We start from the raw sequence: 19,162 nt of genomic DNA on the forward strand, positions 1-19,162 counted from the left end.
CAACTTTCCATGAAGTGAGCAGTTAGTGATACTGTGTTTATTTTATTTAGAATGCATATGACCTGTTTTTCACTTGAAAAGCCCTCAAGGCAACTTTGAAACTTAACATGTTGCAATTTTTAAAAAAACCCTTCTATAAAGCAACTGTTTCTAAACACAAAAAACAATTATTGCAGCAGTAAGGTAACTGAAGATTTTAGATGTTAATAGATGTGAGCTCAGAAAAAACAATTTTCACTTAGTGCCTAAATAATAAGAATAATTAAAAGCACACTTGATAGTGCAAAGGTGTGCCTTTTTAGTTTCTTTCCATTAAAAGTACAGGGCTGCATCATAGTGTCATCTCTATTCCCCACCTCTAACTATGTGTACTAGAGAGGTGTAACCACTCCCTGTTCCTCACTGCATGTACCAGAGATATGTATGCAGTGGTAAAAGCATGTTGGTAGGCACATTTGTGCAGTAATTACATATTAATACAGGATACTTCGTACAAGTTTTGGAATGTAATGTGTAAACTGTCTGTAAAGTTTTTTGTATGATAGAAGGTGCCGAGCCTAGGACAGTGTTAACCACAACACTGAGTTCTTCCAAATACATTTTCTACCTTTATGAGTAGAAGCTTTGCACCCTGAATATCTAAATGAAGAGGCAGAACTCAGTTTTTTAAAAAGTCTGCAGTGCTAGTTAAAATAATGCTCAGAGGTTCATATCCTATAGCAAATAATACAGTGTCTGTTGCTAAAATATGTGGTTGACCTAAAGTGGAAACACAAGAACTCATCTTCCGCTTTATTGTGTGAAATGTGCCTTAACAATTCTGCATGTGCAATCTCTCCGAGACAAGATGCTTTTCCATGCAGATCAGCAGGCTAGCTTAGAACCTTAGTGAATCCTCTTTCAGATCATTCACTTACAGAATTGCCATGACAAAGTGGTTATGTTTGAGAGCAAAGAAGTGCTTAAGGATATCATCTTATGTATGTGCTCCTTAGGGAGCCTCAAGCAACTCACTGTTATCACATTCTCTCATCCCTTCATAATCTGGGATAATACTGGACTTCCTTACAAGATTGTTGCAAGAAGTAATGAGATGCATGAAGCACTTTGAACCCTCAAGAACATCACTGTATAATTAAATATTTTTCACTTCACGGACATCAATATTTGGGTAAATGTGCCAAATTTGAGAGGCTCAAGTTTCTTAAAATGTTAACTCAAGAGGTACAGCCATAAAATATTTGAAACTCATGGGGGTCCATGAAATTTATTTTTGAATTACAGCACCATTGTATAGCTGTGACTACAACACAGAATGGGTTGCACCAATGTAATCCCAGCAGCATCACCTGCTTGGCATCAGCTGCAATGCCCTGATCAGTAGTGACTTGAGTAGGGTTGCACAAGCATAGGTGGCTCTGTAGAACATGTGTCAGATGTTGCACATTATTAGCATTAGCATTTATTGCCCACTCTTCACCCAGAGGTCCCAGGGTGGGTTATAACACCCTTAAAATACATGAAATATATGAGTAAAATACATGAGTTGTCTCCAGTCCACTCTACACCTTGCTCCCCCTCCACCCAGTTGTGTACCAACAATTTGCCCTCAGTAGAAGTGGCAAGGTAATACGGGATGAGGCGTTCTTGGACTTCTCTCCCAGGCTCAGTCAGGTAGTCCTCCCACATTGGCTACATTCAGATGTAACATTACTAACAATTATTTGTCTGGGTTTTTAGAGCATAGTTTGGTAAGATACACTATACTGAAGGTATTAATGAGGTTTTGATTAATTCAGTAAATGTTTTATTATTGTCTTATGTTGTTAGCCACCTTGAATTCCCCTTTGAGATGAAGGGTGGGATATAAATGTGACAAAATAGAGAAATGTATTTTTATTTAGAATATTGATAGGTCACCCTTCCTGAAAAAAAGGCAGTGTACATAAAAACAAATAGGTCAAATACTGTGAACTTAACTTAAATCATAAGAAAGATACATACAAAATTAAAACACAGATATGTTGCTGCTGAGGAGAAAACCTTCTGTTATCAGATTGCAAAAGCCTGGATAAATTGAAACCCAGCAATGTTCCCAAATCCTGGTGGGGACTCTGCAAGCATAAGAATGTAAGAAGAGCCTGCTGGATCAGGCCAGTGGCCCATCTAGTCCAGCATCCTGTTCTCACAGTAGCCAACCAGTTGCTCATGGGAAACCCAGAAGCTGGACCTGAATGCAGAGAGCAGAGTCCCCCTTCTCCCCATCATCACCTTAAGAATTGAATGGCTGGTACTGGAGAAGGAACCTTTTTAGATTTTTGGGCCCTGAGCCAGTTGGGGTTAACATTTTGCAGGCCAGTAACACATGGGGCCAGTGTAGAGCTTTTAGGATCCCATCTTCCTTTCCCAGTTAATAACCTGACAGCCACATTCTGCACAAGTTGCAACTTCTGCCCTGTTTTGAAGGGCAATTTATTTTGCTTTATCAAACAAAATTTGATCTACAGACTGTTCTGACATAATGTATTATAAATGGCAACAGTGGTGTCCTCTGGTGCTGAAATCACTGTGCCTCATCCTAAATACTTGCTGGAACAGTGGCTGAGAGGTTTGCACAATTAACTATGTAAAATGTAAAATCAACCCCTTGCAAGTCAGCACCCATATGCTTCAAAATGTTAAATATTTTAAAAAATAAATGTTAGATGAAATCTGATTTCTGGATACAACAATTCTTGTATTATACATGATTTAAGAGTTAAAATCAAGTGAACAGAAGTTTAGTGTTTGTAAAATGGATGTAAAGCCTACCCAGACATGGAAAATTGATGTATTATCTTAATCTGTAAATTTAGCTTATAATGTATTTGTTTAACTGTTTATTTTATTCATTTTGCTTTTTATAAACTTGCTTTTAACATTGATTTTTATTGTCAATTTTAATGTATATTTTATATTCTTTATAAACTACTTTGAGTTTTTATTTAGCTATAAACAGTATACAAATTTTGTTAAATAAATAAAAATAAATAAAATTGAAGAGTTAAGAAATATATTTAGGTTGCTATCTTAAGTACATTTAGATAGGCCCAAAGCTACAACTTAAGTTAATTTTATTTATGGGCTACTTTGTGTACTTTGTGTAACATTGACTGTATTTTTGTTAATCTTGTTAATTCCTTGAAATGTTAACATTTAGTCTTAAAATATTTTTATCCTGTGCTTACTCCAAGGAACTCAGTGCAGTTTATATGATTCTCTTCTCATCCATCTTCTCATATTGATGTCTTTTTCTGCCTTTGGCTTGGTTGTGATTTATAGAAATGCTTGGGAAAGAAGGAATAGGAGTGTTGGTATGTTTTTTAAATGAGGGGGATGATAAATGTCCAACACACAATTCAGAGCATGTTTACTCAGTAATAAGTCCCACTGTGTGTGTGTGTGTTTGTTGGAAGCGTTCAGAAAGATATATCCTGCCCTGCTAATGCAAATGCATAACTCAGTGGGGCCGCAAAAATTAAAAAAAAGATTTTAATGGGACTTTCTAACTAGTAAGTATGTTTGGATTGCACCTTAAGGCAGCAGTCATATGCTTAATTGACTTATCATTGACTACTGTGTAAATTGAAGTGGTTTATAATTGGAAGTGGTTTAGAGGCGTCTTGGCGGACCACTTAATTATTTTTCTGCCTGTTTTGGCAATTGTAATGCACTGTGCTAGATGCTGTATGATTTTTAATTGTGTTCTTATGGTTTCTTTATTTCTTCTATTGAATTTTATGGTATTTCAATTTGAATTCTACGGAATGCAAATTGTTATACAATAAAATACAATATAAGAAATAAAAGAAACAATAAAAACACAATTAAAAATCAATATGAATATTTAAAACAAAAATGCTGCAGATCACCTGATTGAAGCTTATGGACCACTGGCGGTCCACAGACCATAGTTTGGCAACCCCTGCTCTACTTGTTGTTACTTAAGTTGTTGCAAGATGACATTAAATTAGAGAGAGGATGTTTGATTGGGAGCTCTGCACCTCAGCTCCTAATTTCTTCCCTTTCTACCGCCTGGTATTTATCACCTTATCATCGATGTCTTTGCTTATGCTTATGCTTATGCCAGCGTTGGTACGATCTTGGACTGTGGCTGGACTTTACATCTTTGCCTGGACCCAGTTTTGCTGTTTTGGCCTTTGGTTCGGGGCGGAGCCGCGGCTCTTGGGTTGCTCTGACCCGTTGCGGAGTTCCATCTTTGGCGTGCTACGGCTGGAGTGTGTCGGGGGCCGCTGTTGCCGCGGCGTTGCTGCCCTGGCTGCTGCGGTTCTCGAGGAGTCGCTGCCCTCCGAGTGCTTCTCGAGTGCTTTTGGGCCGTTTGTTTCTGGGCCCGTTGTTTGGTCTCCAGCGTGGCTCTGGCCGTTTTGGATTTACAACTGCTGCTGCCTTGGCTTTTGTTGTTGCTGCCGCTGCTCTCCGGGTCTTCTGGACTGCCTGTTGGTCGGTGTTCGGCTTTGTCGTCGGTCGCCGGCTGCGACACGCCTGTGAGTCCTGGATCGATGTTGCTAGGTTCCGCTGCTTCTGCCTGCTGCTCTGTCGCTGGATCGATGCTGCTGGGTTCCGCTGCTTCTGCCTGCTGCTCTGTCGCTGTTTCATCGTGGCTTTCTGCCTGCTTGCCGCCACTCCATTCAAGTTCGCTGCTTGGGGCGTGTCTTGTCCTCTGGCTTGCTTACTTGCTGTTTACTGGGTCGCGGGCAGATATTTTACAACTTTATTTGATGACATTACTTATGGATGAAGCTTGATGCGCAGGAGAATTTTAACGTCGGCTGCTATTGTTGCTGTTTGGGTGCATTTTAATTGTCTGTTTGTTTTGTCTGTTGTGTGTATGAATGAGATTGTGTGGACGTGTTTGTGTATATTTATGTGTATTTTTATGCGTTGTTGTGTGAATGTGTTTGTTTGTATTTAAATATTTTTTAAAATGTGCCTGGGAGAGCATGCTTTGTATTTAACGGGGGGGCTTCCGGGGGCCCCAATTAGCGTAGTGACGGGTAATGGGAGGTATGGCGTTAGGAGGAGAACATGCCAGGTAAGGGGAACTCGCCCCAAACAAGTTGTGTCTGTGCCTTGTTCCGGTTCTCCTCAAGACCACAGAACTGCTGGTTGTTCTATCAGCCAGCCCTTAGATCTCCAGGTGCTGCTTTTGAATGCCAGGTCGGTATATAATAAAACCTCCCTTGTCCATGATTTAATTGTGGATGAGGGTGCCGACCTGGCGTGTATAACCGAGACCTGGGTGGGTGAGCAGGGAGGAGTTGCCCTCTCTCAGCTTTGCCCACCTGGGTATACGGTGCAGCACTATGGCAGATCTGAGGGCCGGGGAGGCGGGGTCGCTGTGGTCTATAGGAGTATTTTCTCTCTCACCAGGCATCCTGTCCAGATGACGACTGGTCTAGAGTGCCTCCACCTTGTACTGGGCCAAGGAGACAGACTGGGAATCTTGTTGGTGTACCGCCCACCTTGCTGCCCAACAGCTTCCCTAGCTGAGCTGACAGAGATAGTCTCGGAGGTGTTGTTGAGGTCCCCCAAACTTGTGGTGTTGGGGGATATCAACGTTCATGCCGAGACTGTCTTATCTGGAGCGGCTCAGGACTTCATGGCCTCCATGACAACCATGGGGCTGTCTCAATTTGTTACTGGCCCAACGCATGTGTCGGGTCACACTCTTGATTTGATCTTCGCCACTGGTCATGGAGATGGTGATCTGGAGGTGGGGTATTTTTCATCTACTTCATTGTCATGGACAGATCACCGCCTGCTGAGTTTTAGACTTACGACGACTCTTTCCCTCTGCAAGGGTGGGGGACCTATTAAGTTGGTCCGCTCCCGGAGGCTTATGGATCCTATGGGTTTTCAGAGGGTTCTGGGAGTTTTTCCAGCTGATAGTACTGGCGCTCCTGTCGAGGCCTTGGTCGAACTGTGGAATACGGAGATGGCCCGGGCTATCGACATGATTGCTCCCACGCGCCCTCTTCGATGCAGAGCTCATACCGCTCCGTGGTATACCCCGGAGCTGAGAGTGATGAAGCAAGAGAGAAGGAGGCTGGAGTGCAGATGGAGACGAACTCCAGACGGATGCAATTATGCTTTGGTAAGTGCCTCTACTAAGTCGTACATAAAAGCGGTAAGGGCGGCGAAGAAGTTCCACTTCGCTGCCTCTATCAGGACATCTCTCTGCCGCCCTGCAGAGCTTTTTAGGGTTGTACGAGGACTCTTACATTCTGGTCCTCGAGATACCATTGAAACATCTGAAGCTCGCTGTAACGACATCGCAGGGCACTTCCAAAATAAAATCGCATGCATCCGTAGGGACCTAGACTCCAATGTTATGACAGACGAATCCACTGAAGTGTCCAGAACACGGCCTTGTCTTTCATTATTGGATGAGTTTCAGTTGGTGCAGCTTGAGGAAGTGGACAAGGTGCTTGGAATGGTGCGGGCGACCACGTCTGCTCTAGATCCTTGTCCATCTTGGCTGGTCAAGGCTAGCAGGACTGGTACCACCGGCTGGGCCAAGGAAGTGATAAATGCCTCCTTGAGTGAGGGAGTAGTCCCTAGTAGCCTCAAGGAGGCAGTAGTGAGACCTCTTTTGAAGAAACCTTCCTTAGACCCAGATAACTTGAACAATTATAGACCGGTGGCAAATATCCCCTTTTTGGGCAAGGTTCTGGAGCGGGTGGTTGCCAATCAGCTCCAGATGCTCTTGGATGAGACCGATTATCTGGATCTGTTTCAATCCGGTTTTAGGCCTGGTTTTGGCACTGAAACAGCCTTGGTCGCCCTGTACGATGACCTCTGTCGGGAGAGGGACAGAGGGAGTGTGACTCTGTTGATTCTCCTTGATCTCTCAGCGGCGTTTGATACCATCGACCATGGTATCCTTCTGGGGAGACTCGCGGAGTTGGGAGTTGGAGGCACTGCTTGGCAGTGGTTCCGCTCCTACTTGGCGGATCATTGCCAGAAGGTAGTACTTGGGGAACATTGCTCGACACCTTGGACTCTCCATTGTGGAGTCCCTCAAGGGTCAGTTTTGTCCCCCATGCTTTTTAACATCTACATGCAGCCTCTGGGTGCCGTCATCAGGAGTTTTGGAGTGCGTTGCCACCAGTACGCTGATGACACACAGCTCTATTTCTCCTTTTCATCTTCTACAGGTGAGTCTGTGGATGTGCTGAATCATTGCCTGACCGCAATAATGGACTGGATGAGAGCTAATAAACTGAGACTCAATCCAGACAAGACTGAGACACTGTTGGTGAGTGCCTCCCCTGCCCAGATGGTGGATGTTCACCCTGTTCTAGATGGGGTCACACTCCCCTTGAAGGAACAGGTTCGTAGTCTGGGAGTTCTTTTCGATCCTTCCTTGTCTCTTGAGGCGCAAGTGGCCTCGGTGGCAAGGAATGCGTTCTACCACCTTCGGTTGGTAGCCCAGCTACGCCCCTATCTGGACAGGGATGACCTCACCTCAGTTGTTCATGCTCTGGTAACTTCTTGGCTGGATTACTGTAATGCACTCTACGTAGGGCTGCCCTTGAAGACAGTTCGGAAGCTTCAGCTAGTGCAAAACGCAGCAGCCAGACTGCTGACGAGGACCAGCTGGTCAGCACATATAACACCTGTTCTGGCCCGTTTGCACTGGCTACCTATTTGTTTCCGAGCCAGATTCAGGGTGCTGATTTTGACCTATAAAGCCTTACACGGCGTGGGACCGCAATATCTTGTGGAACGCATCTCCCGCTATGAACCGACCCGGTCACTTCGCTCAGCATCTAAGGCCCTCCTCCGGGTACCAACCCATCGAGAAGCCCGGAGGACAGTTACTCGATCTAGGGTCTTTTCTGTAGTGGCCCCCGAACTGTGGAACAGCCTCCCCGAAGAAGTACGCCTGGCGCCTACGCTTCTATCTTTTTGGCGCCAGGTTAAGACCTGGCTATGCTCCCAGGCATTTTAAGCGTTTATGTTATAATTTAAATTTTTTCTTTTTTCTTTTTTTCTTTAGTTGCTGCTTGTGTTTATTGTTTGTTGTCTGATTTTATTGTTGATATTTTGTATTTTAACCTTTTTGTACACCGCCCAGAGAGCCACTCGCTATGGGCGGTCTATAAATGAAACAAATAAATAAATAAATATATTATTAAATTTTCATAAACCTGAAAATCATACAGTATGGCACACCAAGTATAGGAGAGGATTCTCTTTAGTCACTGGTTGGCCACAGTGAGAACAGTTCTAGACTAGATGGGCCTTCGCTCTGATCTAGCAGGGCTCTCATGTTCTAGCTGGGTCCAGGTAAAGGAAAGTGTAATGAAGTTTGTCTTAAGTGTTGCATTTTATAAAATTACATATAAAAGCTAATCTGGGAGAGGAGTAAGCTTCCCAAAATCTTACTGAACATCTCTTCCTCTTTTTCCCCCTTTCCAGTCTCTTGATGATTTAAACAAATGGACGTTGCTTATTGTATCACCTTTTAGTTATTTGGACAAAATACTGGAAGCAGAACATATTGCATTTGTGACTGAAAGTATTTCCATTCAAGCAGGCAGTTCTCAAACTATAACTTGCTCAACAGAAAAGGTCAGTGTTTTTTGAAGGTACTTTTACTAAGAAGTTCTTGTAATAGATTTGTTTTTAAATGTCTGTTCTTGGGGGATGGAAATGCTAAACACATGGGTAGGAGGGAGAGATAAATAAATTAATTTATCTTGTAGCCACATTACTACTGACTACATATTTGTCCCTTTGCTGTTAATTATACAGCCACGAGATTGGCTGCATACTATAGCCAGCATGGATTTTTCACATTCCGCAATGTTAAATTGAAAATACCCCCCCAGGCTATTCTGATCTTTCCCATAAACTCATTTCAAAACAAAACCTGACAAAACTTACAGTCCTGAACTCAGAAACGCTTGCTTAACAACCCTTTAAATTTTCATGCAAAAAACAAAACAGTCACAAAGAATAGCGAGTTCAGTCTAAAAAGAGAGAGAAAAACTCCAGAGCCCTTGTGCACTTTTTTCTGTCAGAGTTCTTATAATCTGTTGAAATTAATTTAAAATCAGCCATGTTCACAGAGGACCTGTAATCCTATTACTGATCTTCCCTATACTCTGACCTTCATATTCTGCAGTTTAAAAGTTTAAAAAATGCCTGGCTGATTTTTAATTAATTTAAGAAATTTTGCATGGAACTGAATGATAATGTCAGGCATGCTCAGTAAGAACCAACTGCCAGTGTTCTAAAAGCCAGACTCATAGCTGTTTGGCTTGACTAATCAGGGGGCCACACCCACACCAGATTTTGATTTCACGTGAGAGTCATAGCTTCCCCCAGAGAATCCTGGGAAGTGTAGTTTGTGATGGGTGCTGAGAGGAGACTCCTATTCCCCTGAGAGAGCTCCAGTGGCCAGAGTGGTTTAACAGTCAGCCGCTCTGATTGAAGCTCTGTGAGTGTCCCGTCCAGAGCCGAAAGAATGAGGCTGAAGTGTGTGTGCAAGTAAATCTTGTTTTATTAGAGTAATGGATACATCAAAAGCATTGTGCTTCATAGGAAACCCTATGCTAACTCACTAAAGTCCCTAACTATACTCTAGACATGCTCTGCAGCGTGTGAAGGAAGTTGACTCAACGACCCCCCCCTGGGAGCGGCAGGCTTATATAGGAAATGTTTTCGAACGTAATCTCTGACTCCTTCGTAATTCCTGTCTTTGCCCTGTCCGTTTCTCGCGGCGACGGGAGCGAGGAGACGGGATGTGCATCCAACAGCTCATCCGAAGACACCTGCTCCCGAGCAACAGGCGGTGCCATGCTGGAATCCTCCTGGGAACTGCTTGGTAAAGGAGGAGCTGGCACTAACTCTGACGCTTCCCCCCACAAGTTCTCTGCATCAACTGGGGGAGGAGCGCTCGGCTCCTCGGAAAGGATGTTACTCATGGGAACTGGCTGGAGAGCAGGCTGCCCCCCTCCCACACCATCCTGTTCAGACACAACAATCCCCATCTCTGCTTCTTCTGGCTGCGGAGGTGCCTGAAACTCATGCCTCCCCCCTTCCTGCCCCTTCTGAGTTGGCTGCAGCGCAACAGTGAGGGTGTCTCCTAGCAACTCAGCACCCTTCACTAACTACACTTCCCAGGATTCTTTGAGAGGTGCCATGACAGTCCAAAGTGAAATAAAGGCCTGGTGTGGATGTGGCCAGGGACAGCTTTGGTTTAAGTTTAGGTGGGAGGCTACATGTGCCTGCTGTAGAATAAAAAGGTGGGGGAAACCCTGAAAAAGAATGTTACTGTTCACAGTGTTTTCCTTTTGGAAAGGAAAGGGGTTTCCCCTCAACCCAGTGCCCACCCACCCAATCTCCTCCACTCCCCCTCCTCCTACCCTCTCTGCCCCTCCCCTGGGTCAGTGTTGGACTATGACCTGGGAGACCAGGGTTCAAATCCCCACACAGCCATGAAGCTCACTGAGTGACCTTGGGCCAGTCACTGCCTTTCAGCCTCAGAGGGAGGCAATGCTAAAACCACCTCTGAATACCGTTTACCATGAAAATCCTATTCATAGGGTCGCCATAAGTCGGGATCAACTTGAAGGCAGTCCATTTCCATTTTCAAACATGATTGCACAGAAATAAATCCCATTGAACCCAAAAAGTATGCAAATGATGAAACCTACCCTCTCTTTTCCTCCCTCCTATCCCCTCCCTCTTGCCCCTTCCCTCCCCCTTCCTTTCCCCCTCCCTCCCCAACACCTTCCAATCCCCTCCTTCCAATTTTCCCCCCTCCTCCTCCCCGTCCTCTTCCCCATGGTCAGTTTTACCTGTCTTAAGCATGATTGCACAGGAGTAAATACCACTGAACTCTGTAAGCATGCAAATGATCAAACCTGCCCTCCCCCTTCCTTGGCCCCCTCCAATCTGCCCCTTTTCCTTCTCCCTCCCCCATGGTCAGTTTTACCTATCTTAATCATGATTGCATAGGACTAAATCCCATTGAACTCAATAAGCATGCAAATGATCAGACCTGCCTTTCCCCTCTCCTCTCCCTTCCTCCTCCCCTCTTCCTCCTCCCCACTCCAGCCCTCCCTTCCCCCCCAGTCAGTTTTACCTATCCTAAACATGATTGCACGGGAATAGATCCCACTGAACTCAATAAGCATGCAAACGATCAAACCTGTCCTCTCCTCCCCCTCCTGCCTGCTCCCATCCCTCTCCTCCCCTCTGCCCTCCCTCCCCTCCCTCCTCCTCCTCCTCCTCCCCTCCCCATCACCTGTGGTCAGTTTCACCTATCCTAAGCATGATTACAGGGGAGTAAATGCCACTGAACTCAATAAGCATGCAAATGATCAATCCATTCTCAGCAAACTTGCACAGGATCCCATTTCTTACCTCCCGGATTAAAAAGCAGAGAAATTCACTAATGGGCAAAAAACCTTGCGGTTTAAGAACGTACCTATAGCCCACAGATATTTCTATCAAACTTTAAAAAATAAGGCAATTGGGCAGCTATAGTGAATGCACCAGGGGAGCAGGAGACCTGACCTCTTCTCTGAGATATTGTAAAAGGTAAAGGTGTCCCTGCACTTGTAGTGCGAGTCGTTTCCGATTCTTAGGGTGACGTCTTGCGACGTTTACTAAGCAGACCGTATATATGGGGTGGGATTGCCAGTTCTGTCCCTGGCCTTTCTTTACCCCCCAGTATATGCCGGGTACTCATATTACTGACCGCGGATGGAAGGAAGGCTGAGTGGACCTCGACCCCTTTTACCGGAGATTCGACTTCCTCCTTTCATTGGAATCGAACTCCAGCCGTGAGCAGAGCTTCGGCTGCGTTATCGCCGCTTACCACTCTGCGCCACTGAGGATCTTCTGAGATATTGTACTGCCCTACAAATTTGTCAAAATACAAACACACTTTGGGTTGGTGTTTCACAGTCCAATCCACTTCCTGTGTAGTTTGGTTGAATTTGGTAACGTGCCTCTGAGCATATGGTGAGTGGTGGCAACACTTGCAATCAGCCCAAATAATAGAAAGAAGACATGTGCTGTGCTGATCTTATTTTAGCAGGGAGGAAGCAACATTATTAAGACAGTTGATATAGTTCAGCTGGTCACTTTAAATATGTCTGATTTGCAATTTTAGTGAAGTTTCCTATAGGAAATCATTTTCTTTTGTTTCTATTTCTGTGACTATGTGAAGTACAGCAACACTTTGCAAAATTTACACTAAAAAAATCCCAAAATAATTATGGAATAACGGCACTGACTATTCTGCAGAATAGTCTCCAGTGGACATGAGGAGTGTCTCAATTTGCACAAGCTAAAACAGTGGGATGTTAAATATATTCTAGCAAAATTCTAGGTGTGCTCTGTGTTTTTAATTGACCGTGCCCACTTGCCTTAAATGAAGTGGCTTAAACATAGCAGGCTGAACACATGCACCCTCTTTTTTGCAACAGCTGTAGTCATTGCTGAAGTAGCAACATACTGTAATCAGTCTGATTTTACATCAAACTGCAGTTTCAGATTCAAAATAGAAATAGAACATAACCTCCAATTGGAAACACAAAAGGCTGTCTTCACCATCATAAGACATTGTCCAATAAAAAGGCCTTGAAATTAATAAAAATAAATTTGACACAGGCTTCTCGGATGAATGAGAAATAACATTTTCTAGATTAGATTCTCTGTAGAAACATTAGTAACACAGGAAAGAAGCACAGTAAGGAGAACACCAACAAACATACAAAAATATAATTCTCCACCTTTGGAGATGGCAGGTGTTGCCACCACTCACCATATGCTCAGAGGCACGTTACCAAATTCTTCCAAGCTACACAGCAAGCGGATTGGACTGTGAAATACCAACCCAAAGTGTGTTTGCATTTTGACAAATTTGTAGGGCAGTCCAATATTTCAGAGAGGAGGTCAGGTCTCCTGCTCCCCAGGTGCATTCACTATAGCTGCCCAATTTCCCTGCTTTTTAAAGTTTGATAGAAATATCTGTGGGCTATAGGTACGTTCTTAAACCGCAAGGTTTTTTGCCTATTAGTGAATTCATATTAGCAGTGTGTACCATCAATAAGATTTGGTTCACACCCTGATTTGACACTTCGGAAAATAGCATGCTTTGGTCAAAGAAACTTCATAGGCTGCCCTATTCAGCTCAGAATCTGGTGAGACTGCTTCGGTCCCTATGCCCTTTTGCTGTTGGGAAATCAAATGGCTATAAATCTTTTTACCTTTTGACAGTTGGATGAAATGTGCAGTCCTACTAGCTCCTCCAGAATGGATAAAGCCTGCCAAATTACAAGCAAATAGGTCCAGGGTCTTTTGTGCTGGACACCTTTAAAGTTTTGACTTAGATGTCTATAACGTTTTTATTTGGGGGTGGAATTGGATGAAATTTACAAGCAAGACCACCCCTTCTGAAGGCATGAATCCTGCCAAATTTTACAAGGAGGGTTGCAGTGGTTTACCACAAGGACAGCCATTATAGTTTTAGGTAAGGAGAAAAAAGGAATTACTTAATGTCCCCTAGTGTTTTGTGGACAATTGATCTGAAAATTGCAGCCATGAGAGAGTTACCCCTGGGTAAGAAAACTGCCAAATTATAGATAAATAGGTTTAAGGGCTTTGTGCTAGACACCTTTAAAATTGATTTTGGGGTAGGAAAAACTAAATAGGATTAACTTTCCAGGTAAAATCCTTTCCTCTGTTTACAAGCTTGACCTGTCAGTCACAATGGAGCCTGTCCCTCCACCCTCTCACCACTCTGGTGTTTGCTCTCCTTTTTAACATCAGACCACCCTGGCATTATGGTAAGCTTAGAGACATTACTTCCGCTTTCAGTAGGTGCTTGTCTGCAGCATTTTTTTGATATCTTGATTGCCAAGATGCCAGAAAGCACTTCAGGGGTCCCTACTTTGAGTGGTCGCCTCATAGAGATCCTGCACCTCGGAGAAGCTAAAAATCCCTCGAAAGCACCTTATTTCAGTTGTTTGAAAGTTCTCCTGTTCAGGTTCCATTAAAATTTAAGCATGCACAAGAGCTTGATAGTGCTGTTACATGGCTCCTATTCTTTTGAATGGGAGTTGCACAAGAAATTTCCAACTTAAGTGCACATTGAATCACAGAGATTTAAGAATTCAATAAAGTGATCTCAGTTTGTCAAGATGAACATAAATTTGTTAGTGTTTCTACTTAGTTTTGTATTATTAGAAATGGATATAGTCTCTGTCATATTGTGAGTATTGTCTGATTCCTCAGAAAAAATATCTAGCTCTGGAGGATGCACTTCTGTATCAGCTGTAAATATTTAAGGGTAGCAATCTCAGTTTGATTCTGCAAATGCCCTGTCAGAATTATTTATTCTAGAATTTAAAAAACAATAATCTGGAAAATATGTTGTATATTTTTCTTCAGATTGTGAAGTGGTCAGACTATTGTTCACCTTTGGCCTTTAGACCTGGAGAACCTTTCATATTATTTGCTGAAACAAGCATAGACAACTTCAGTAGCCTTGGGATAGCATTCATGGAAGATAGACTCCAAATGGATAATGGAATGGTGCCTCAAAAAATTGTGTGTAAGTATCTTTGCAATGAAAGTGTGCCATCGCACATACAGTGCCTTGCAAAAGTAATCCGACTCCGACCGATGCTCTTATATTACTGAATTACAAATGGTACATTGTAATTTCGTTCTGTATGATATTTTATTTTGAAACACTGAAACTCAAAATCAAGTATTGTAAGGTGATATTGGTTTTCTGTTGGGAAATGTTTGTAAGAAACAAATTAAAACATGTTGCTTGCATAAGTATTCAACCCCTGTGCTGTGGAAGCTCCCAGTTTACACAGATGAAAGAAATTGCCCTATCAAGGAGACAATTACCTTACCATTGGCCTCCACCTGTGAACCATTAAAGTTGCTATCACATTGTCAGGGTAAAACCCCCACTGTTGAACGATCATTGATCAGGTTGTGGATCTGAAGGAAAATGAAGACGAAAGAGCATTCTACAGAAGTGAGAGATAATGTAATACAAATGCATAGATTAGGAGAAGGGTACAAAATAATATCCAAGTGTTTGGATATCTCAGTGAGCACAGTTGGCTCAATAATCAGGAAGTGGAAGCTGCATCACACCACCCAGGCACTGCCAAGAAAAGGCTATCCCTCAAAACTCAGCGCTCGAACAGGAAGGAGACTTGTGAGAGAAGCTACAATAACTTTGAAGGAGCTACAGAGTTCAGTGGCTGGGAGTGGAGTAATGGTGCACCAGTCAACCATATCAAGAGCTCTGCATAACACTGGCCTGTATGTTAGGGTGGAAAGAAAAAAGCCATTACTCAAAAAGTAAAAGCATGCCTGGAGTTTGCCAGAAAGCATGAGCGTGCCCCAGTTGCGATGTTGGAAAAGGTTTTGTGGTCAGATGAGACAAAAATAGAACTTTTTGGCCCAAACGCAAAAAGCTATGTATGGCACAAACCTAACACTGCCCACACCTCAAGACACATTCATTTTCATTGGTGATTGCTCATGGCCGAGTAAGATTGTCTTCCAAGAACAGGTCTTTAACGGTGGGTCCGTAAGTGACTGTGGAGGCCAATTCTGGATCCACACGGCCTCCCCTCAGTGAGGACATAGGTTTCCAGATGGAAGATGGTCGCGATGAGGATTTGTTTGACATGCCTTCCGCTTAGCTCATTTGTCCTGTTCGTCCTGCGTTTGTGCTGCTTCGAAGACCATAGTACCTTTGATAATAGCCAACCTCCCATTTGGGACATTCATGGGCCAAGATTTTCCAGTTCTTGATGTTCATGTTACATTTTTTTAGATTCACTTTAAGAACATCTTTAAACTTTAAACCACTGATATTCCATTTTCCATCCTTAAGTTGGGAGTAAAGTAGCTGCTTTGGAAGACGGTGATCAGGCATTCAAACAATATGGCTGGTCCAGCGAAGCTGATGTTGAAGGATCATTGTTTCAACACTGGTAGTCTTTGTTTCTTCCAAAACGCTAACATTAGTCCGTCTGTCTTCCCAATAATTTGCAGAATTTTCCAGAGGCAGCGTTGGTGGAATCTTTCAAGAAGTTGGGAGTGGCGTTTATAAATGGTCCATGTTTCACAGGTGTACAGTAATATCGGTAGTACAATGGCTTTGTAGATAAGCATTTTGGTCTCCCTGCGAATATTGCGATCCTCGAACACTCTATGTTTCATTCGGGAGAATGCGGCACTCACAGAGCTCAGACGATGTTGAATTTCAGCATCGATGTCAGCTTTTACAGAGAGATGGCTTCCAAGATAGAGGAAGTGATCAATGTTCTCCAGCGTCACACCATTAAGCTGGATTGATGGTGCTACAGAGGGACTAGTTCGCACCTGTTGATGAAGCACTTTGGTTTTTTTAATATTAAGGAGAGCCCAAGCTTTCCATATGCTTCTGTGAAGACATTTAGGATAGTTTGAAGATCTTTCTCTGAATGTGTAGAGACCACATCATCGGCATATTGAAGTTCTATGACAGAGGTTGACATTACCTTACTTTTTGCTTTCAGCCTACTGAGATTAAAAAGCTTTCCATCTGTTCGATATATGATTTCCACACCAGTAGGAAGTTTCCCCTCAATAAGGTGTAGAATCACAGCAATGAAGATATTAAATAAGGTAGGAGCAATGACACATCCCTGTTTTACGCCTGATCAAACTCTGAATGGATCGCTCTGAAAGCCATTGTTATCCAAAATTGTCACTGTCACATTGTCATGAAGGAGTTGCAAAATATTCACAAATTTATCAAGGCATCCAATTTTCAGAAGGATGGTCCAGAGAGTGGTTTGATTCACAGTGTCTAAGGTCTTAGTCAGATCAATAAACACCATATGTAAAGGTCGATTCTGCTCCTGTCATTTTTCTTGAAGCTGTCGTGCAGTGAAGATCATGTTCACTGTCCCCCTGGAAGGGCAGAAACCATTTTAAGATTCAGGGAGGACATCCTCTGAGATCGGTAGAAGGCGATTTGCGAGGATCCTTGCAAGGATTTTCCCTGCAGTAGCAAGAAGAGAGATGCCTCATAGTTCCCACAATCTGTTCTATCACCCTTCTTAAAAAGGGTGATAATTATGGCATTCCTAAAGTCTTTCGGGATCTCCTCCCTCATCCAGATTTTTTCGATGAGCTTATGTTGTTGTGTAAGTTCAGGCCCACCTTCTTCAAAGGCTTCAGCAGGAATCCTATCAGGTCCACTAGCTTTGTTATTCTTCATTTGATTGATGGCTTTACTGACTTCATCCAAATTAGGGGATACTGCAAGCTCGTCTCTAGTTTGTTGTGGAATTTGTGAGAAGACCTCACCAGCCGCAGTAGAGTTACAATTAAGGAGGTTGTGGTAATGCTGTTTCCAGTGCAGTACAATAGACTCTTTATCCTTAAGAAGTTTGGTACCATCCATTGAACGTATGGGATTTGTACTTTAATTTGTTGGTCCATAGATGGCCTTTGTGGCATTATAAAAGCCCTGTGCATCATGAGCATCTGCAAAGTGCTGGGTTTTTTTAGTTTTCTTTATCCACCAGGTGTTCTTAAGTTCTCTAGTTCTTCTTTGGACCTCAGCCTTTGCACTGGCATAGATTTTTTTCTTAGCAGCACAGTTAATGTCTTTCTGCCGTATCTGGAAGGCTTTCCTTTTCTTGTCGATGATATGTTCAATCTCACTATCATTGTCATCAAATCAATCCTGATGTTTCTTAGTTTGGTATCCAATAGCTTGTTCACATGCAGCAATAATGGATGTCTTCAGTTTAATCCAGTGTTCCTAGACATTTTTAGGGAGTTCCATCGGTAGATGTTTCTTGAGAGTTGTTTGAAAGCAGGCTCGGTTAATAGGATCTTCAAGGGCATGGATGTTCATTTTACACCTTGGTTTTCTTCCGTGGAGCCTTCGTTGAGGAACAATATTAATGGTCATATTGGATTGAATTAATCAGTGATCTGTCCAGCAGTCATCAGCACTCGTCATGGCCCTAGTGAGGAGTACATCATGATGATCTCTGGCACAGTCAATTACGTAATCCAGGAGATGCTAGTGTTATGACCGAGGGTGCTTCCATGATGTTTTAAATTTATTTTTCTGGCGAAAGAGTGTGTTTGTAATAACAAGATTATGCTCTACACGTTTAGTCAGAAGTAGAATACCATTCACATTGCTATTGCCAACTCCTTCTTTCCCAGTGGTTTCTGGCCATAAATCGAAATCACGCCCAACTCTTGCATTGAAATTGCGCAAGAGGATAATTTTATCCTCCTTAGGTATCTCTGATAAGATGGTGTCCAGCTGGTTATGAAAATTTTCCTTGATGTCTTCATCAGCATCTAATGTTGATTCATAAGCACTTAGAGTATTTGCCTGCTGGTTTTTGGCAAGTTTTAACTGGAGAGTTGAGAGTCGTTCATTAATGCCAATAGGAACTTCTGACAAGAGCTTCACAAGATTATTTTTGATAGCAAAGCTTACTCCATGTATTCGTCGTTCTTGTTCAGGCAGTCCTTTCCAGAAGAAGGTATAACCTCCATTTTCTTCCTTCAATTGTCCTTCTCCTGCTCTTTGGGTTTCTTGGAGTGCTGCTATGTCAATATTAAAATGTCTCAACTCCTTCATGATGATGGCAGTCCTGCGTTCAGGACATTCACTATCTGTATTGTCCAGCAATGTCCATATATTCCATGTTCCAAAATTCAATTGTCTTTTGCGACCGCTAAGTGGTGACCCCACTGGATGCGGTAATCCAATCAGGGAGATGAGGCAGACTATGTTTAAGGGCACCTTTTCTAGCCCCCTCCCCATACGGGGTGAGCAGAGTGGATCCTGAATAGGACTGCTCAGTTGTGGATATAGCTGCCAAACTACTCAACTGCCTCGGTCCTTGAGCCAGGTCGAATGAATTTCTGTCCACCGCCCATGTGCTGCTCCATAACTTGGGGCTTCCAGCTTTCACAGTCCTGCCCCCGTCGCCATTCGCCAATCGCCATGGGACTTTTGGTTTGGTTGTAAGATGCCTGTGCATGAATTGGTTTTATGTGGGGAGGTTGGCGCACAACAATA

The 19,162-nt window shown here is 43.2% G+C and overlaps 1 protein-coding gene across 2 annotated transcripts in view; it reads left to right on the forward strand.

Moving 5' to 3' along the window:
* HLCS (holocarboxylase synthetase) overlaps positions 1 to 19,162 on the forward strand; it is a 181,695-nt gene that overhangs the window by 833 nt on the left and 161,700 nt on the right. For both annotated transcript variants that reach the window (XM_061627679.1, XM_061627680.1), the window contains exons 2-3: positions 8,485 to 8,637; positions 14,476 to 14,638. In XM_061627679.1, the coding sequence (XP_061483663.1) occupies positions 8,485 to 8,637; positions 14,476 to 14,638 (316 nt within the window). The remainder of the gene's footprint in view (positions 1 to 8,484; positions 8,638 to 14,475; positions 14,639 to 19,162) is intronic.

Source organism: Rhineura floridana, chromosome 5 (genome assembly GCF_030035675.1).
Source record: "Rhineura floridana isolate rRhiFlo1 chromosome 5, rRhiFlo1.hap2, whole genome shotgun sequence".
NCBI classification, from domain to species: Eukaryota; Metazoa; Chordata; class Lepidosauria; order Squamata; family Rhineuridae; genus Rhineura; species Rhineura floridana.